General features: G+C 35.6%; 3 protein-coding genes across 4 annotated transcripts; 2 read left to right on the top strand and 1 right to left on the bottom strand.

The window, feature by feature from the left end:
• The first annotated feature begins 1,289 nt into the window (after positions 1 to 1,289).
• LOC100246822 (GCN5-related N-acetyltransferase 5, chloroplastic) lies at positions 1,290 to 10,470 on the top strand. Of its 2 annotated transcripts, XR_002030249.2 has the most exons (3): positions 1,337 to 2,059; positions 8,992 to 9,954; positions 10,324 to 10,470. XR_002030249.2 is itself a non-coding variant. In XM_010654861.3 (2 exons), exons 1-2 carry the CDS (start codon positions 1,401 to 1,403, stop codon positions 9,260 to 9,262), a joined length of 930 nt encoding a protein of 309 aa, XP_010653163.1. In that variant the 5' UTR covers positions 1,290 to 1,400; the 3' UTR covers positions 9,263 to 10,106. The 2 variants fall into 2 exon arrangements, 1 of the variants encoding a protein (XP_010653163.1); XM_010654861.3 differs by lacking the exon at positions 10,324 to 10,470 and having other exon boundaries at positions 1,290 to 2,059; positions 8,992 to 10,106.
• A 97-nt stretch (positions 10,471 to 10,567) lies between these two features.
• LOC100251958 (probable serine/threonine-protein kinase PBL28) lies at positions 10,568 to 13,748 on the bottom strand. The gene is made up of 7 exons (XM_002266186.4): positions 13,200 to 13,748; positions 12,926 to 13,110; positions 12,589 to 12,787; positions 12,341 to 12,504; positions 12,157 to 12,261; positions 11,324 to 11,446; positions 10,568 to 11,198 (listed from the first exon to the last, which is right to left on the bottom strand). Exons 1-7 carry the CDS (start codon positions 13,267 to 13,269, stop codon positions 10,983 to 10,985), a joined length of 1,062 nt encoding a protein of 353 aa, XP_002266222.1. The 5' UTR covers positions 13,270 to 13,748; the 3' UTR covers positions 10,568 to 10,982.
• A 3,397-nt stretch (positions 13,749 to 17,145) lies between these two features.
• LOC100243241 (MLP-like protein 423) lies at positions 17,146 to 18,749 on the top strand. The gene is made up of 2 exons (XM_002267183.5): positions 17,146 to 17,791; positions 18,178 to 18,749. The coding sequence occupies exons 1-2, from the start codon at positions 17,611 to 17,613 to the stop codon at positions 18,456 to 18,458; spliced, it is 462 nt and encodes a 153-aa protein (XP_002267219.1). The 5' UTR covers positions 17,146 to 17,610; the 3' UTR covers positions 18,459 to 18,749.
• The last annotated feature ends 2,176 nt before the right edge of the window (positions 18,750 to 20,925 follow it).

Raw genomic sequence — 20,925 nt, 5'->3', positions numbered from 1 at the left:
TAGGAGATTGAAGAGAGTTGACGTAGGCAAGGAAGTGCCGAACCACTACAAAATCCGAGTTTGAATTCTCTAACTCTATCTCTTTATTTCTTGATTATATTGTGCTTGAATTTGTTGTGTTGAAAAAGTTTTGAAAAACCCAATTCACCCTCCTCTTGGGTGTTTTTCTCATTTAAGCATAGCCTTTATTTTCTCAATTACTACCATCATTCATAGTTTCAATGTGATATCCATTTTGACAGATATCCTTGAAACTAAGAAGATTTCACTTGGATTTAGCATAATAAAGAGCATCATTAATTTGGATTTTAGTTCCACTAGGTAAAATAATAATTGCTTTTCTAGAGCCTTGAATAAAGTCTATAGGACCTAATATTGTATTAACATTAGACTTAACCAACAATATGTTGGAAAAATATTTTTTATCACGAAGGATTGTGTGTGTTGTGGCACAATCTGCAAGGCATGCATCTACATTGGATGTTGCATGATGTATTATGAGAAAGATCTATGTATTTTTTTATGAAAAAGAAGAGAGAACAATCTTTCTATTTTTCTAAAGAGAAGAACGTCTTTCTATTTCTTTAAATAGAGGAAAATTTTTCTATTTCTTTTGTAGAGACTATTCGTGTTGATAACATGTTGTAAAATAAAGTGAGAGAAAAAGAAAAGTAAGAAAGAGATAATAGAATGTACAGAGAGAAAAATTATTAAATTTTCATAAGGGGTCCCTCTCTTTTGTAGAGAGCTTTAAAAAGATAAACATTATTACAGATAATCATCCATAAGTTCTCGTAATGCTAAAAATTCTCACATTTTATGACACTTTTTTATTCTTTAACTTAAAAATAATTGTTTAAAACAAGTATAAATCAACATGACCAAGCCAAACCTAAATTTTGAGATAAGTCTTAAAATTCTTATATTTTATACAAAAATTACAATTATTTTTCATTTTTATATATATAAAAGTTACAATTATTTTATATTTTGGAATTGGAAAACAAAAAATTGTATCAAACTACACCATATTTAACTAATTTATTTTATTATTTTATTAATAAAATTCTAACTTTTTATATATTCACCATGTAATCGATTTTTAATATATATATTATAATTTATGTTCGTCAATGAAATATTTTATTTTGTTAATTTATTTTATCAATTACGAATGTTAATAATAATAATTTATATAAAATAAATATTTTATTATTTGATATACGAAATGGATGATTTTAGTATTTTCCCAGAAAATCCAAAATTGGAGGAAAGCCTCAAAGTGATTATTTTATTTTATTTTTGGTTATTTTTTTTCCTCTCTTCTTCACAGTGACAGTTCTACTTCTATTTCATTCGCCTCATCCACACAGCGATTAGACTCATAGACAGCTCCTGTTATGGCTGCAACAGTTTCTCTCTCCTCCACCTTTGACACCCACCCCCACCACCACCACCACCATATCGCTCATTTCAAACCCCGCCATGCACCATATTTCAATACCTTACTACCAAAGCCCAAACACCCTCTTCCCCTTCAACACAAATCCGGCTGTTACCGCCTCGTACTACCTTTATTTTCCTCCTCCGATTCCCCTTCTTCAACCTCTTCATTTTTCCAAGACCCACTAAGAACAGGTCGGTTTCTGAGCAATGAAGAACTTGAGAAGCTCCGAATTCTCGAAAATTTCAGGTATTCGCATGAGTTCGAATTTGGGTCTATGTGGGTCCGGGTGATGAGAGCAGAGGAGATTGATATTACGGCTAATTTGCTTGCCGAATCGTTTGCGGTGTCCTTGTTATTGCCTATTGCGTATGTGAAGCTGTTGGCGTACCTGGTGAAGCAGTATTTGATTGAGAAAAGAGCTTTAATGCCGCATACAGCAACGCTGGTTGGGTTTTACAAAGGTGTGGACGGTGGGGAAGAAGAAGAACAATTGGCTGGGACTGTGGAGGTTTCTTTCAACAAGCGAGGAGCTAATGCCTCTCCTCCCACACCCACTCCTCCCAAGAATTCGCCTTATATTTGTAATATGACAGTCAGGGAGCCGCTTCGAAGGTATGTTTTGATTTCCTCATACGGGCTTTCTATGTACTCTTTCCATCATTCTATATTGCAGCACTGTAATTGTGGCGCGCCCTGGATGGATTATTGTTTTTGAGTCAAATTACTATTTGGGATTGTAGATTATTGAAACATAATAGGAGGTGAAGTTTATTACTCAATTGGGTTTCGCCTTCTCTTTTTAGAAAGTATTATGGACAACTGTGCTAGAGAACACTGACCAATAGAAGAAAAAAAAAATATTACGTCTATCAATGGCACTGAGCTGTGATAAATTTCCATTCATTTGATCTGTTATATCTGTGTTGTTTATGCCATTACTTCTATAATATAACTGGCCAAGATGTGAATATCAAGTGATCTTGTGCTCTACAGATCATGTTTTCTGCCTTTTATTTTATTTTATGGGTTAATTGGACTCCCCTCCCCCAGACTTCGGCTAAACATTCTTGATCCCATTGGTTTGAAATTTCATCAAATACCTTCCCAATTTTGGGTGAGAGGGAAGATGAGTGAAAATAACAAATTAAAAGGATAGAAACGGTATTCGATGAAATTTCAAACCAATGAAGATTAGGTGTATTTAGCCAAAACCTTAAAAGAGGAAATTAACTCTTATTTTATTTTATTATTTGACCAGCACAAATTCAAGATGTGGTTGTTCTTTTCCAGATATTGTCAATAGTATATAAGTTTGGGAAACACTTGAGGCATGTAATGCCCCATGACATGTTTAACAGTGTTATTATAGGAACATATTCATTTGAAGGAATTTGAGGTTAATATGTCCACCAAAGTACTTGGCATCATGGCATCTACATTTGCTTTGCCTTTAGCTGATAGGGGTCTAAGTAGACAGTCGATTGGCTGCTCTTAGATTCTTGGTGATGCTAGTTTTTGCATAAGGTGTATTAGTGGTTCTGCTGCTGTTCAACAGAATGATCAAAACCCTAAGCTGATAAGCAGATAGTATTTTAGTTTTATTTATTTATTTTTTTATTTTTTATCTATAGGTTTTAACATCTGAGGTTTGAGTTGCATCCTCAATCCTATTCTTGTTTTCATCCTGATAACATCTTCTGATGCCAGTGTTTGTCAATGTTGTATTAACCATTCTACTGTTGTACAACAAGATGATCAAAATCTTGTAGGCAGGTAGTATTTTAGTCCTCTATATGATCATATGAAGTTCGACTTGAATCCTCACTTGCATTCTAATTGCATGCTGATAGCACTTACCTTTGGCCTTATTGTTGAGATTGGGCTGACATCATGACATCATCAGATATGCCAGGGATGTGAATTAAAAATTTTTGGGCCTTGTTTAGGACTATCATGTTGTATCCAAGTATTGTTCTTTAAATACAAATTTCTGTATCCTGGACATCAACCTTCATTTAAGTTGAATGACTCATTAGAGGTGCAAGTCAAACTATGCAGCATGGTTTCAATCAAACTGTATAAACCAAGGTCAAGTTGGCCATACCTGCTTTCCTCTGGACCAACCCAACTAGAGATTCACCTGAAGTAAAACTAATATATGATTAGCAAATTACCGTAACAGAATTGCTTTCTAAGATAAGGACTTGAACCTAGTAACTCCCTCGAATTATGTAAATATAACATAATCAATATAGAAGATCATGTTATATTTTATTTATGTAAACTAATTAATAGTTGCATAATTTTTACCAGCTTACTTCATAAAAAAAATTACTTTTCAAAAGAGTTACTAGGTTCAAGTATTTATCTTAAAAATCAATTCTGGGAATTGTGCCAAACTAGTCAATTATGTAAGTTTTGGGCTTGAGACTAATGGCAAAGCATTAGTAACCAGAATGTAACTTCGGATTGCCATCCTGCTGTGCTTTTCAGTTTGCCATTGCACGTTCATCATGTTTTTTTTTGATAGGCAACCAATAATATATTAAAGATGCCAAATAAAAAAAGAGGGTGCACTCCAAGTACACGGGAGGTATACAAAGGGAGATTTGATATAGTTCGTTGAGATTTATTTCTCTTAACGTATTTATCATTCAAGTTAAGGTTTTTTTGATAAGCAAACAGAGATTAATAGAGAGCACCAAGAAAAAGGCATTCATACTTTGTATATAGGTAGTATACACAAAGCTACCAATAAAACATACTGAAAGGTATCTACAAAAAACAACCTTAGAAAACCTAAGCTACCCACAATTGAGGCTATCTCAGAGTTCCAATGTTGAGAAATTTCCCATTTCCAACAAAGCTTGGAGCCATTCCAAAAGGGATTTAATGAAGTACTCCTTTAACCTTGATATGAAAGTTCTCCTTCATTAAAAGTTCTTCTTCATTAAAAGTTCTACCCTTTTGTTGCTTTTTCCCCATGCACCAGAATAGACGTAGGGGATTCATGCACCAAACAGGTCATCTCTTCTTATCCATCCCCTTAAACTTCTACTCGAGGAGGAGATTTTTAACTAAAGCTGGAAACACCCACTTTAGGCCAAGGATGGCTAAAAGAAACATCCACAACTCTTTTGTCCTATCACAATGAATCAAGATGTGGTCAACTGACTCTACACTCTCTTTACTTAAGATCTTACACTATAATGTTGGAGAGTATCTCAAATTCTTAATTAGTATAGATTCCTTTTGTGAAGAATATTATATGAAATATTTCCTATGTTCATATGTCATTGTAATATTAGATTTTCTTATAAAATAAGGAAAAGTATTAGGAATATCTTTATAAATCTTATAGGTCATGAGGGGAAAAAGTTATGAGATAAAGATAGACTTGTAAAGATTATATGAGGTGGATAGAGATATAAGGAAGAATGAGAGACACCTGAAGGAGCGAGGGGCTCGTGGTTCAAGGTGTAGATACAAGAAATGGGGAAATATGAGATGTTTCGAGAACCCAATAGTTGTATTTGATTTTGTTCTTTGTAATATTATTTATGGTATAGTAGAATGATTCTTTCTTATTCATGGATGTAGGTATGATTGGTCGAATCACGTTAATATGTATCTTTGTGTGGATTGTTTTATCTTTGTGTTCTTGAACTAAAAAGCTTCCATTGGCATGACAAATTGGTATCAGAGCCCAAGATGAAGATTTCTAGAAAAGTCAAAGAGAATAAAGCATACAAGAAGATGACAAAAGGAATTTTAGTTGAAGTAGAGTTGATTGTTCTCTTGTGGGGATGTGATACAAAAAGCTTGTATCATGGAGAGATTGAAGATTGACATAATGGAATTTGATTCAAGGTGGAGATTGTTGGAAAGTGTCTCAAATTTCTAATTAGTGTAGATTCCTTTTGTGAAGAACATTACATAGAATATTTTCTATATTCATATGTCATTGTAACATTAGATTTCCTTATAGAATAAGGAAAGTTATTAAAAATATCTCTATAAATTTTTTAGGTCATGAGGGGGAAAAAGTTATGAGATGGAGATGAACTTGTAGAGACTATACATGATGGATAATCTTTTGCGAGACTGTCTCCCATGACCTAATTTTTTAAGCTTATTTATTTTGTGTGAGTGTCTCCCGTTCAAGAGAGTGCTCTTATAAGAACTAATCTTCCTCCCTTTTACAAGTATTACTTGTTCCAAGAGGCCAATCTCCTAAATCTCTCCTTAATAGCATCCCATACTATATAAGACTTATGAGATACTCCCAAAGGTAGTCTAAGACAAGAAGTAGGGAACCTACCTCCCTTACTTCCAAATAAAGATGTCAATCTACCCATTTCCCCCACTGGAATAAGTTTACTCTTTTGCAAATTTATTTAAGTTGAATTATTGAGACTAAGAAAGTCTACATTGAGAATCCTATTACATATGTTTGGTCTCACTTGGTTTAACCCGGTTGTTCATTGATTGTCATGTGGAAAAAAGCTTTCTACCTCTCTTGGTTACTCTTTTAAGACTATTGGATCTTCTGATTATTCAAACTCATGATTGTTTGTATCTTGATTATCTACATCAGTGTTAGAGGAGGTTAGCCATGTGAATTGTGAGGTGTTTTAGTTTGAAGGGAGAGTAGAGTAGAGTGAGGGAAGAGAAGATTGGAGAATGATAGTAATCCTTAATAGACTTCAAAAATGAAGAGAACTAATTTTATAGAGCCAAAATTTTAACCTTTTAAATGGTGAAGCATGTGGCAACAACCAAAAGTGTCTCACTAGGTGATCCTCTCTCCTTCTCAATTTGGCCAAAATTGGCTAAAAAAAAAAAAAAAAAACTTTGCTAGCCTGATAATCTTCTAGCTATAATGTCAAAGCAAGGTTCTCAAATCATCCCATATACTTGATGGTGAGGAAAGCCAAATCCATCAATGAGATGCACCAAGTCCAACTAGACCCATGAGTTTTGCTTCCAACTTGAGTACAAGTGAAACATTTGGGCACTAAGCCACCGTGCATCTTTAATAGAAGTATAGAAGGTATCTCTAGGTGATCATATTACACTTAGAGAACCCCAATTGGAGGAACGTGGAGACAACTATTGGAGATATCTTGATGGAGTGAGAAATCTAGTGAAGCCCACAATGAAGGTAGGAAAAGGACCTCTCATCACCCATCTTAGCATGTAAGGTGACCCCTACTTTATTCATCTCTGAATCCTTTCATCTTCAGATGGGTTAGAGATGGTGAGTGTCTTTTTTATACTACCAAAATAGCAGGAGGGTGGTTCATTGTAATAGAAGCAATAAGTGACTTGGTGATAATTATATCCTTGCATCATTTATAGTTGGTAACACTAGAATAACGGTGTGCTTCTAGTGATGAGACTTCCATGTGTCACCAATCTTGCATATCATGATCCTCACATGATGTAGGATCATAGGTCCGTGTGTTAGTGCAAAAAATTATCAGCATTGACAAATATGTGTTGGATGCTTGGCAAAAAAACTTTGGAAATGAACTTTGTATGACATAGAGGACAATCTCATGCATTTTAATATCTGTCAGTGATCTTATAGTCTACATTGTGGGAATGTGTTCGTGATACCAACTGAAGTTTAAATGAGTTTTCACAAATTTTGACTTGCATGATCCGAGGCATTGACGAAGCCCGTATATGCCCAGGGGGGACAAGTCCGCCCCCCCTTAAAAACCAAATTCTCATTAAACTATTAGAGACTTAACCACTTAGCCAAATTTACATCTTGATATCACATTGCCTCATTTATTTATTTATTTATTTTTATATTTATTTATTTATTTATTTATTTTTGTTTTGCCCCCAAGATTCAAAATCTCAGCTGATATCGTTATGACTTGGCTGAGTCATATTTGCCTTGGCCATGACTGGTACGAACCAATGCCTGAGTTTGATATTTGGTTATCTCGTGAATAAGCTTGGCGAATCACATAGCAACTTTGAGATAACCCTAAGATTATGTCCAAACTAAGCTCTTTGGGTGATGAATGATGGAAAAAACGGTAATGTTGGAGCAGAAATGGTGGATAAGAGGAGAAGATTGAAACCCATAAAAGTGAAAAAAGTATGGAGAGTTTGGACCCTTTGCATCTTCATCCTTGTATTTGCATCTTCATAGGGCTATTTTGTCTTCGATTTAGAGCCTTTAAAAATGGGTATTGTGCAGAGAAATAGGGAGCTATCGTTTTAGAGGGGAAATGGGTATTGTGCAACGAAGGGAAATGAGTGTTTTTCTGGGTGAATGGGTTATGGGTATTTGATAGAATTAAGAATTTGGGCTTTGAATCATGGGTATTTGTTTTTTAAGTGGTTAATGAATATGTGGTGAATATTTGTATTTGAATGGACAATGAAAATTTGATGCGAATTAGGATTCTAATAAATTAATAATGAATATTTAGGTTTACGTTAAAAAAAAAGGAAATAAATATTAATATAAAATTCAGATTAATGAATAGATTTATAGGAAAGATATATTTATTTTCAAATATGCTCATTCAAATAAATGTTCTCCATTTTTACAATTGTTTTATTTAGAATATATTTGATAAGAAAAATGATGCTTATTTTTTTTAACGATGATTCCTAGATGTATTTTTTTTAATGATTGAAAATATTTTTTAAAAATTCAAAATATTTAATTTAAATTTTTTTTTATAAACAATAAATTCACTTTTTATTATTTTGATCTTCAATAAGACATTTAATATTAAGTGATTAAATTAATTTTTTTTTAGATTTTTAATATTATTATAAATCATTCTGAATGTATGCTTTTATCACAATTCGAGTAATTTTATATATAATAGAAGTTTATTTTATTAATTTTTCACTTTGTCTATTTATATTTATTTATTTAATAATTTTCATAATGTTTTTAAATTGTTTTGAGCTTTTAAACTATATTTTTTGTGTATCACCCAATATTGATTTGAGATGTCGAGACCAATGTGCCTCGGGACTTGCTGAGTTGGTGATTGATATTGCGACTTTGAACCATGTTTGCGCCCCCTACCCTACATTTTTGGCTTCGCCAATGATCTGAGGGATGGGACAGTAAATAACTGTGTGGACTCATAGGTGGTTGCTCAAGGGAAACAAAATGTCTCTAGTTGATTTGATATTTTTAATTAAGAAAACATTCTGAAAACCTAAATTTACTTATTCTGAAAATGATGCAATTTTTTTATGTAAAATTTCTTCAATGTCACCACCATTACATTCAAACTTGTGATGTACCAAAACTCATCTTTCACTTGCTGTTGGTGGCATAAAAAGGAAATTGCAGTGTCGTACCACTGATAACATTAGTCATTATTTCTCCTTTATTATTATTTATCTTTGATTTGTTTGTACTCTTGACTGCTTGATGACTTGTAATCATACAGACAACTGCTTGGTGCTATAGTATCAGTATCAAATCCCATAGCAGTTCTGTACATCATATTGAACAAACTTTGAATTCAAGTGTTTGTCTTGGACTATTTCAGGAGGGGCATTGGTTGGAATCTTTTAAAAGCAAGTGAGGAGCTGATTTCTCAGATGAGTTTGATGAGAGACATATACTTGCACTGCAGAATGATTGATGTAGCTCCCTTCAACATGTATACAAAAGCAGGTTACAAGATTGTTAAGACAGACAGCATCTTGATCCTGTTGGCATTGCAGAGGCGTAAGCACTTGATGTGCAAGAAACTTCCAGTCCTAGACGACCCTTCAGAAATCTATTTGTCTGGCCCTGATGAGGCACTTCATGAGTAGACATGTGGAAACTGCTAATGTTCCTACTCTGCCACATAAACTCATAGTTTCTCGAGTAACCCACTCTTTTCCCTTTCTTTCCTCTCTCTAAACTTGTGGAGGAATTACTGTTCTTTTTCCACTGCTTCTTTCTTTTTGATAAGATATTCGGATTTCTCTTTTCCTAACATCTCCCTTGTAAGATGTGTATTTGATTGCTATCTTGGATTCTCCTGGTACCAACATTGTTCATCCAGCTAGGTTGATTTTTGGCTGTGTTCAAATCTGATGGTCCATGCTCCATTGCCTATGTTTCATCATGTCTTTGGTAGAGATCCATTTTCTTGTGGTTGAGTTCCACTAGACATGTCCATCTTGCTCCAGCGTTGCCTAGTCATACTATTGTACAGAGAAACCACTGCTAAGTTCATCATTTGGCCTAACTTATTCATCTGTTTTTCTTAGTGAGCAGAGTCTGAAATAAAACTTCTATTCAATGGTTGCAAAGATATCCTTGATTACCTTATCCCTTATCCTATCCTATGCTCTCAATCTTTGAAGCTAGTCCTTTGAGTTTTTTTATTTATCATTTGAGTTGTTGCATTGCTCGTCTTGCCAAGATCATGAATGGAATTGGGAGTGCCTTCAAAAACCAAGGGTCTAGAGAGAAGAATATTTCCATTGGTAGCGGTGACCAGAAGTTCCAATGCAAGGTTTTCTTCCTTCCCTCCTGTATTGTTATATGTGGATTCATATTTTGTATATGTATCAACTTGAACTTTCTTCTCCCATTTTTTTCCTTCATCTTATAGAGTGAATAAATTCAACATCAACGAGTATGAGTATGAATTTTGGAGTGATTTAATTCTTCTACATGTTATTTCCTATAAAATTATTGGATGATTGCACAATGTTATATAATGCCAAATTATGTCTACTCCATTTAGCAGCTTGCATTATTATGCTGGATCAATTGCTAGGACACATTATGAGAACTAGATACTATAATAGTTTAGCAGCTTTTGGTTCCAGTGTCCTGAAGACTGTTGTATTCCATCATTTCTTTGATTTATGTCATGCAGGATCTCTCAATTAGGGACAAAAGGAGGCTGCAAAACCTTGAGTTGGAATGTGCATTTTTATCTGTTGAACCTATACTAGCATTGTTCTTCTTTCTTAAGGATTTTGTTATCTGCATAATTGATTTTATATAGAACCATTGGGGATTGAAGAAATTTCAGTTTTGTTTTCTCCACAACAAGCCGATGCAAACTCTATTCAGGAGTACATCTTTCTTCAAGACCAAAATACTCGTTCCTTGTAATGTATTTGAACAATAAATATCTTTAGAAAAATAATATATCAAATAGAAACAGAGGCAACAAAGAAAAAATATTCCACAAGAAAATTTGATACTAGAAGGAAACCCAAACATAAGGAACTTCTTCTTTTCCATCCATCTCTCATTAGTCATCTCAATGCATGGTCAAGTTCACTTAGTTCCATTTAGGAAATTGCCTCCTTACTGATCTTGCATGAATTTCGATTATGGTTTCTCATAAATCAGTTTAGAGGTTTCTCTCTGTATGCATCACTTACTATAATGTATAACTGTTGCACTGTTAAGCTCATTGACACCCCACAAGCTTCCAAGTTCCAAAAAGTAAATAAAGCATCTGTTTTATTGGTATGGAACAGTTTCTTCCTTGTGTTAATGGCATCTATTTTTTTTTTTTTTTTTTTAGAGCATGCCCAAGCCTTTTGTATTTGTATAGAAAATCAGTTGGAGTTCCTTTACACATTCTGCCATTGAGGGTCTCTCACTACTCTCTGTACGGACACATCTAGAAGCCAGGTTTGCAAACATTGCTATGGACTCCACTGTGTATGAACTTCGACCCATTTCTGGATCTATCACCTTACGCAACTTCTTCCTATCATTCAATATATGCCTAACCTGAAACATTAGCAAGCATTCATATACCATTTATGAGTCCCCTTTTTTTTTTTTTTGAACTACAATATCTATATCCATAGGAGTAGAGAAGCAGAATGTGTTGGGATGTAAAGAAATGGTCCCACCTGTAGTACAAGGTTTTGATCATTGGGTCCCTGGTTCAAGTCCACTGCTCGTCGTCCAGTCAAAAGCTCAAGTAGTACAACTCCAAATGCATAAACATCACTTTGTAAAGTGAGTTTCCCTGTCTGTAACCAAGGGAGATGCATCCAATACTTAGATTCCTTACTGTCATTCAAATAAATTAAAGAAGAAAAAGGCTGCCCCTACCTGCTGAATCACTTTATATCATAAAACCATGAATGCAGTGGACATGCAAAGTGTATGGTCAAGAAAGTAGAAAAAAGAAGAAAATGACGGGAGAAACTGAACAGATGTTAGGCAGATGTTGGCAAATATCTGGCTAACATTCTTTTTGAAAACAATAACCACACTGGATTTGGATCAATCCAAACTTAGCTACATCCAAAGCTCTATGAGTTTAAGTGCATTGAATTGGGGGCATGGTTCAATCTTTTGACAAATATTGTGTCATAGTGTTCACCGGTAAACCCTTAACAGTTCTCAATCAGCCCAATAGTGCCTGTATCAACACAGAAGCTCTTTTTGGAGAACTTGTTGAATAATTCATTTCTGAGTTCAACTATGGTACATAAAGAGTTGGAAAATCTAAAATATTATATTAACAAAGAAGAATAAGGAAAATCTTTAAGCATGGTCAAGATTCATATTCAGACTTTCTACCGTCACCATCTACCAAACCCGTCTTGCCACCATCTTACTTACCTAACTACCATCAAGATGCTTTACTTGAATTTGTGGAGGCATAGCTCTATTCACGACATACAGATGATTGTATTAATATATAAACATAGTCTGATGAAACCTGGTAACATACCGATGTGTATTCAGGATCAAAATAGCCAAAAGTGCCAAGTACTCTGGCAGTCACATAGCTATCCTGGCCCTCCGGCATCAACTTGGCAAGCCCAAAATCAGATATCTGCATAAAACAGCCAGTGGAGTCTGAGCTATAAACATCTCTGAAACGAAAGTTCGAGTTACAGCCTCAAGCTAATTACCTTAGCGTCAAAGTTGGAATTTAAAAGAATGTTGGTGGACTTGAAATCTCTATGAACAATGGGAATCCCAACATTGGAACTTGAATGGAGATAAGCAAGTCCCCTTGCTGCTCCCAGGGCCACTTTGAGCCTCAAAGGCCAATCCATCTTGGTGTCCTGGATTCCTAGAAACCAGTAACACAGTCAGAAGTTTCAAAGCTAGAAATTTGAGATGAGAGAGTGTTCTTGAGTGGGAAAAAAAATGTAACCATTTAAATGATCTTGTAGGTTCCCATTGTGCATGTATTCATAAACTAGAAACCGCTGCTTTCCATCAGCACAATAGCCTATCAAGGAAACCAGATTTGGGTGGTCGAGTCTGCTCAAGATATCAACTTCTACCCTGAACTCGCGTTCTCCTTCAGCCTCTTTAAATGGAGGCAGTTCCATTTTCTTGATTGCTACAACCTTGGGATTCCGGAGAGAAGCCAATCAGTTAGTATGTGTATTGAAACTGAATTGCTTAAAGGGTTAGCTATTCTTTCTTATGTTTTCCCCATTCAATTTGAGGGAGTGTATACGTTACAATGATTTCCATAAACATACCTCTCCTGACCGCAGAGTACCTCTGTAAACTCGGCCAAATCCTCCTTTACCCACCAATTTCTCATCACTGAAAGAGCATGTTGCCTCTTCCATTTCCTTGAGCGTGAAAACTGATGATGCATGCCGTCTTTTTGTAGATGGATTTTGATCATCCAGCTGCCAGTACTCCACAGGTTTATACATCCCTGAAAATGAGTGTTCATAATTGAAACAGTGAAAACCATTCCCCAGTTCGTCTCATCAAAAGAAAATGAGAATGAGAAGAAAAACATACAAGGGTCAGAGTGATCCTGAGACTTGCTTCTCCTGCGCTTATTCCATGCTGTGACCAACCCAAAAGGCATAGTGTCTCTTCCCCAATCACTCTAGCTACTTCTCCTTTTCAAGGATCGAAATGACAGTTTTTTACAGGAAGCACACAATGGGGTTGAGATAATCAATTTCCTGACACCCCCATAAAGGAAAAGGAGAGAAGAAAAGATAAAAACACTCGACCCCAACAAACTTGAGTGGGTAAATCAGAATATTCAAGCCCAATTATCACCCAACTCCTAACAAAAAAGGAGGAAGAAGAAATTGCAAAGCATTGTGTGGTGTAAGAACCCCATAAAGATTAAAGACTACGTATAGCGCAAGTGAAGCTAGATTTGGAGAGTACTCAACACCACCATCCCCCAACAACCTGGATTTCCAAGAGAGGAGAGAGGGAAGGAAGAAAGTTGTACTTGAAGAATAAGAAAAAGCAGAGAAAGGAAAGGGAAAAAATAGGCTAGTGCTTGCTTAACTTTGGATTAGAGGTACAGGAGTGGGGTGTGTTTGATAAGGAAATTGGACTCTTAACCTTTTCCTTTTTCTTACCTGGTTTTCCAAAGGGTGGAAAGTTGGAAGTTGAGGGGCCGTTATCATGTTTTTCTTTAATTATTAATTATTTCTTTCTCCACCCTTCTCTCTTACATCATGAAAAATGCCCATTATTATTTCTATTAATATAATTGTGCTTTTCAGTACCATTGTTTCCCATGTCTTTTAATAGTTTTTGGGTGCTATGTTTATTCTTTTTGTAGCATTCTCATAATTCTTCATAATGTGGGGAATCCAAAGAAGTAGACTCTTAAAAAGAGTTTTTCATTATTGTTTTCCATGTAAAATAATGAAATATTGAGATGAAGTTCAAAACAAACAGGTTCATTATGCAGTATGTATGTTGTTTCTTACCAACTTCTAAGTATGTGTTTGGTACACCGGAAAATATTGTTGCCCTTGTAATTATGTTATGTTGTGGCAATTGCAGGAGTATGCATAAATCCTATAACAAACCCAGAAATTGATTAGCCTCTTCATCCACCATGCCCTAATTTTAGGGGGTGATGTCTTATTCAATTTCCCAGATGAGTTAAACATGAAGTGTCGCCTCACATCTGAGATCAACTGATAAGACAAGAAGTTGATCATACAAGCTGGACTATCCCCTTTATGATTTTATTTTAGGGGTCAAAAATTGAAAACAGAAAATATCATGGGAAATTTGGAATTGAAATGCTGCTAATTTTATCATAATGATGTTGATTTGCGGCCTACGGAGAGGATTATGATGTTGATTTTTGGCCTAGAGAATGGGTTGTCTTGGGATTTTTTTTTTATTTTTTTATATTTTTGGATGAAAGAATTATTAAAATTTTAGTACCTGGATTCAAAGACAACCAGGACAGGGTTTGGGCTGTTAATGGCGCCTGGCTCAAAGTAATGAAACGCTATTGGGCCAAGTTTTGTGGGCTGGTCAAGCCACGGCTGTTAAAACAGTCCTGGCACTCAGGTTTGGCATCTGGATCGGCCCAATTAACAACCCTAGTAAACAGGATCCATGTGATACTGTATTGAAATATTTGATTCTCAACCCATGTAACAATCCGTACTAAAACACGCTATCTTTATGTATAATTGGATGAAAATCCAAAGCTATAACCTAAGATCATGTTCAATAACTGTTTTTGAAAGCAGTTATAAATATAAATTTTTGAGAATAGTTTTTAAAAACTGTTTTATGATGTTTTTGTAAAACAAAAATCAGTTTGACAGCATAAAATGTTCTAAACCTGTTTTTAATATTTTTAAATATGTTTTAAAAATAATTTTAAATATGTTTTAAAAATAATTTTAAATCCAGTGTTTCATTTTTAATCATTCTATATATTTGTATAATAATAATTATTATTTTTTAAAAATCATCATGTGAAAATAATAAAAAACAATTAAAAAATGTTTCTTGAAAACATCTTATTTTATATTCTTAAGAACAAAAAACAAAAAATAGTTTTTGGTTATTAAAAATGTTTTTTTTTTGTTTTGGTTATCAAACAAAATTTTTTTTATTTATGAAGTTTAAATATTTTAATCATGAATATTATTAAATATAAGATAAATTTTATTTTTTTAAATAGAAAATATTAGAATGTGATATAATTTTTATTTTAAATATTAAAAATAATATATATTTTATATTATTTTTTATTTATTTTATAAATTAAATATAAACATAATATAATATATCACATTAGATATACTATTTTAAAATATTATATCCATAAAATATGTATATTTAAAAATATCATTAAAAATCATATAAATGATATCTTACCATATATATATATTTTTTATTCAATGATATATAATATTCTAATGGGTATGAGAGACTTGTACTTAGGTGTGGTCAACGTATAGTAACACTCTCAACCAACAATACCACAACGATGATGCAACAGAAACTGTGGACCGCTTTTTGGGCTGTCGCTTATGACACAAATCTCATCATGTCTCCTATGGACCATGTGTTGCTGGCCTAGCCAATGGAGAAATGATGCAAGCCTAAAAAAATTTCATAAGAGAAAAATTGGGTAGTTATGATTCCGATCTTCTTCCTTCACATGGCAAATTGCCTAACTTAATTATACAAGCATCTTTTGTTTTGCAAGAGCTCTTTTGAGTTTTGACCAAATGGAAATGCTCCACCACTCAGCACAATTGTCCTAACCATCAATGTCTTAGTGGTGCTCACATATACTTTCTTTCTATTAATCACATCTATACTATCAATAGTCTCCTTTTTAAAGCAGATGATGAAATCAACGACTCAACTCCGAAAATCACACAACATTAGACACAAGCTAACGGGAGGGTCAGGCTAAAATTGAAGGTTTGCAGTTGCAAACAACTTTGTCGGCACCATCTGCACTCATTAAAAGAGGGCCTCAGACCTAATAAAAGTGCAACTGCCCGCCCACTCCCTACTTACTCCTTTGGGTTATCCCTAAATTAAATGCTCCATTCCTTGCCTCTCCCATAACCTTCATAATATGATGTGGCCTATGGATAGACCTTGCAAATATGGCTTACTATACCCTTTTTAACCAGCCTCTCCTTTTATTTATTTATTTTTCTCAAAAGAAAGAGCATAATTAATTAAGCTATTGTCATGGTAAGTTTCTATGTATTGGTTCAAAATAGTTAAAAAAATTTGATTAATAATCAGTTTGATAATAAGCACTTTTTATCTTTCTAGTATTTAATTTTTTTTATTAAAAAAAATTGTTTTTGAGTATTAGAAATGATGGAAACGTTTTCTAAAATTATTTTCAAACAAGTTATAAGAGTTCATTTGATAGTGTTTTTCTTTAAATTGTTTAAAATAAAAACGTTTTTTCTAAAAGTATTTTTAGAAAAATCACTTACAAAACATTTTTCTAAGAAACAACAAATTAGATGAATTTTTTATTTTTTATATTTTATTTTATTTTATTTATTTATTTTTTCAAATTTGTCGAGTACCTAATTTTTATTTTAAAAACATTTTTTAGAATAGGTACCAATTTGTCAAGTACTTAAAGTGGAGCGGGGCATTGTAGACTGGAGACACTGGTGGTGGACCGGTGGTCACTGCGAGGGGACTTGTCACCGCTCCATCATGGGTTTGCATTTAGAATTTTTGCAATAAAATTAAAGCACCTACAATTTGTTGGCAGAGTGTTGAAATTATTGGACGGAGGGAGGTATAGTGTTTGACGGATTTACATCAGTAAGCATTGAATGGCCTCAATATATCTGTTGTGCGTGACTGGTAGAGGGGCGGCGGTGGTTGTGCACCGCCAAATTTACCACATGGTCGGAAAGTTCAACCCTTAAACTGTCAGGATTGAGGGAACATTAAAAAGTTGAGGTTTTGATGGGTAGCCCATAGCCCCATGGACGAACCTTCATTCACCCTCTAACCTTTGTGTCACTGTCGCATCATATAGCAATCTCAATTCATTCACAACATGATCAAACACTTATGATTAGTAATCTTAATTATGATCACAACATACCCATTCTTAATGCTCCCACCTACATACTTCTAAGTCATTTGCTAAAACACATTTCAATCACATTCAACCATAAATCTCTGTTCTACTCTGCTCCAGTATGACTTGACTTCATCAACTAGCTTCTCTCGGTAGGACGCGTGATATGAATGGCAGTTGAACTAGTCCCTATTGAATTTAAAGCACCTATCTGCAAACCAAGCCAACACTACTACTATATATACACACATCTGTGTTGGGTTCTCACATATATCAATCAAGTGATTCTTACTCTTCACACAGTTTTCTTCCTTTTTCTCACTGAACCTTTCTAGCAATCATCACATCACAATGGCTTCCAAGCTTGAAGTAGATGTGGAGGTCAAGTGCAATGCAGAAAAGTATTGGGAAAGCATCAGGGACTCCAACACTATCTTCCCCAAGGCCTTCCCTGACCAGTACAAGTGCATTAAAGTGCTGGAAGGAGACGGGAAGTCTGTAGGATCTGTTCGTCACATAACATATGGCGAAGGTAAAAGTTTTTCAAATTTTTGTTGGTATTACTAGTGATTAACAAACCTGGACGAGACCTCTGGTTCAAGGGTCCTAAAATGTGTCCAAATGGAGTGGTTTTAAATGTGCAAATCAATACCCTTACTGTCTGTTCTTGCTTGTGAGAATGGCCCATCGCCTCATGTACTTTTATTGAACAAAATTTCACATGGGACGTGGCATGGGGTGATGTGCTCCCTTTGTGGAATAGAAAACCCCTAAGGATTGTAATAACATTAGAGTTCAGCCAAAAAGAGAAACTATGAATGAAGATGAGAAAGGGTACCAATGAAAACCAAATTTCATACTTGTTTGTGGTTAACCTTAACCTCAAGGAAAGAAACTAATTGGTGATTTGTTTTGTAGGGTCTCCACTTGTTAAGGAATCCGAAGAGAGGGTCGACATAGTGGATGAAGCCGACAAGAAGGTTTCTTACAGTGTTATTGGTGGGGATCTCCTCAAGTATTACAAGAATTTCAAGGCCACACTGGTTATCACTCCAAAGGGAGATGGGAGCTTGGTGAAATGGACCTGTGACTTTGAGAAGGCAAGTGCAGAGATTCCTGATCCAAACGTAATAAAAGAATTTGCTGTCAAGAACTTCATAGAGCTGGATGACTATATTCACAAGACAATGCAGGCATAGAGAAAACTAGCTGTTCCCTCTGCGAATAACTTGGCTTATGTTGTTCTAAGTAAATAATGTGGAGTCCCCCTCTGCAACTCGTCTTAGTTAATATTGTGAGAAGTTTAATTTGGTCTATGGCGTGATGTAGCCTTTCTATTTGCTGCCTGATTTAATGTTCCAGATGTCTCATCTTCCTGATATTATCCTAAATGACTCAAACTCTGGGTATTCCAGCTTTTGAGAAATTTCAGCTAATACCAAGGGTGAATTTAATTACAAATTGAATACAATTAGAATAAGCATTTTCCACCCTGGGCTTAATGTCTCCTTCACCCAGTTCTAATTAATCTATTATCTCTTATATTGAAATGTTTGTAATGCCTTTAAATGTAAGGACCCTTTCACTAATTGGGTCCCCTTCCACCACCAAAACTAAGAGGCTCCATGAATTTCCAGAATCCACTTGGAGAGAGAATGTCTTCCAGCCCCCTGATGGGCCACATCTTATAATGGCTAGATCTGACAGACCGGTAGGGATGTATTGCTCTTCTAACCTAATCTCCTCATCAACCCTGTATTTGGAGTTTATTTTAAAAAAATATTCAAAGCTTAGAGTGTAAATCTTCAGAATACTCCAGACCCTTTAATGGGCAATTTATTGGCTGCACTTGGTTTTCAGTATATTTGCAGTGGCGCCATGATTTGGAACGCACTACTATCATAAATGACTTGTCAATGTGCAGTATGTACATGCTACTGGGGGTAAATTTGTAGCAGGGAAAATATAATTCAATAGAGAGTGAAATAATAAAAGGTCAGATCATGAATGTTTTTAACAACCCAATACACAGGAATTCTGGTAGAAATCAAAGGATGAAGTCATAAATACCTCTTCTTTCAGGTGGGGTCATGGCTCCAAGCACTCTTCTATATTTTGGCATGCGTGTGGGAATGGGGGGTAATGATCTGGAAAAGCCTAATCTAAGGTGGTAGAAGCTTCTGAAACTCTCTCGAAGTAGAGTCACTTGTAGAAGTTAAGAAAGGACATTACCAGAATCATTTTTCTTGCCATTATATAAGCCACGCATCTGCATCAATTTCATCAACAAGAGTCGTCGAAAGCTTAGAATGATTTCTTCAAAAGTCTCTTAAAACGACACTCGAACTCTTTCAGACTCGAGAAAAGAGTGCGCCGAGATGTCTTGTCTCATCATTCCAAACCGACGAAGCAGCGCCTTCCACCCCTTTTCTCTGGACGTTTGGGACCCTTCTCAAGGCTTCCCCTTTCCAAACACTCCCTCCAACATTCCTAATTCGGCTCGTGAAATCTCCGTCAAAGAAAACACCTCTTTTGACTGGAAAGAGACCCGCGAAGCTCACATATTCAAGGTCGATGTTCTGGTCGTAAGGAGCAAGTGAAGGTGCATGTTGAGGAAGGGCAGAGTACTTCCAATTAGTGGGGAGAGGATGGGCGTGGAGTCTCCGTCTTTCGTACACGGGGAGGTTATATGTGTCCCCGTGAATCTTGATCGGGTCGTGTTCAAACACGTCTTAGCAAGCTTCTCGGGCGAGTCGCTCGAGCATCAGAGACTGGGAAGGGATACCCTAGTTAAGGACCCAAAGTTGGCTGCTCGATCGCAAAGTTGTTTTGCCCCCAATAGCAAAGGAATGTGAGCACATACTGCCACCCCATCTTCGTGGCAGCATCAAATGGCAGGGGCTGCTTGCCTCGCCCACTGATAGCAACTCCACATTAGTCGAAAGGATGCTAGGGTGTAAGAATGGTCGACATCTAGTAATGGCCTCGATGGCCTCCTGCAAGAGTAGTCGACCACTCCACCCCCATTTTTTTCTTTTTAACCAAGGACCGGAATGTCAGATGGGGAGGGGTACCTTGCAAGCCACCATCAAGCCACTTATTGCCCAGGCATAGCAATGGACCGTAAGAGTAGGAGCTTCAAAAAGGTCAGTTTAGCAATCAGCGAAGGGAGAAAAAAACGACACACTTTTGATCTCAAAATAGCTTTAAGTCCATTAATTGATTTAATCATTGGATGAGGATCTCGGAGTGATACCTGGATTTTCCTTGCAGGTGGCTCGAGTTACCCATCATCGTCGGATGAAAATGAGTATAAACAATTGGTGCCGTATGTGGAACAGAAAAAAAAGCCAAGAAGCATTAAAAGCATGGTGACTACTCCCTTCAACACACGAATGGATGACCCAGCCAGTGCGCCCCCCTGTAAATTTGGGCAAAAGACTTGATTCCCCTTACACAGAAATGGAAGCGCGACAGTTAAAATATGAAAGGAAAAGGGAAACCCTTCGTAGACATTCCGAGCAGTTCAAATAGGAAAATGATGCTCTTTGAACACAACTAGCCAAAGGGTAGCAGGCGAGCCATCAAAACCTTAGTGGCTTTGCATGCTATCTGCATGAGGCCGTAAAAAGTACCACCATGAAAGAACCATATTCTGCACATCGC

Source organism: Vitis vinifera, chromosome 1 (genome assembly GCF_030704535.1).
Source record: "Vitis vinifera cultivar Pinot Noir 40024 chromosome 1, ASM3070453v1".
Classification (NCBI taxonomy): domain Eukaryota; kingdom Viridiplantae; phylum Streptophyta; class Magnoliopsida; order Vitales; family Vitaceae; genus Vitis; species Vitis vinifera.
The sequence above is the reverse complement of the archived record's forward strand: the minus strand, read 5'-3'. Positions and strand labels throughout refer to the sequence as shown.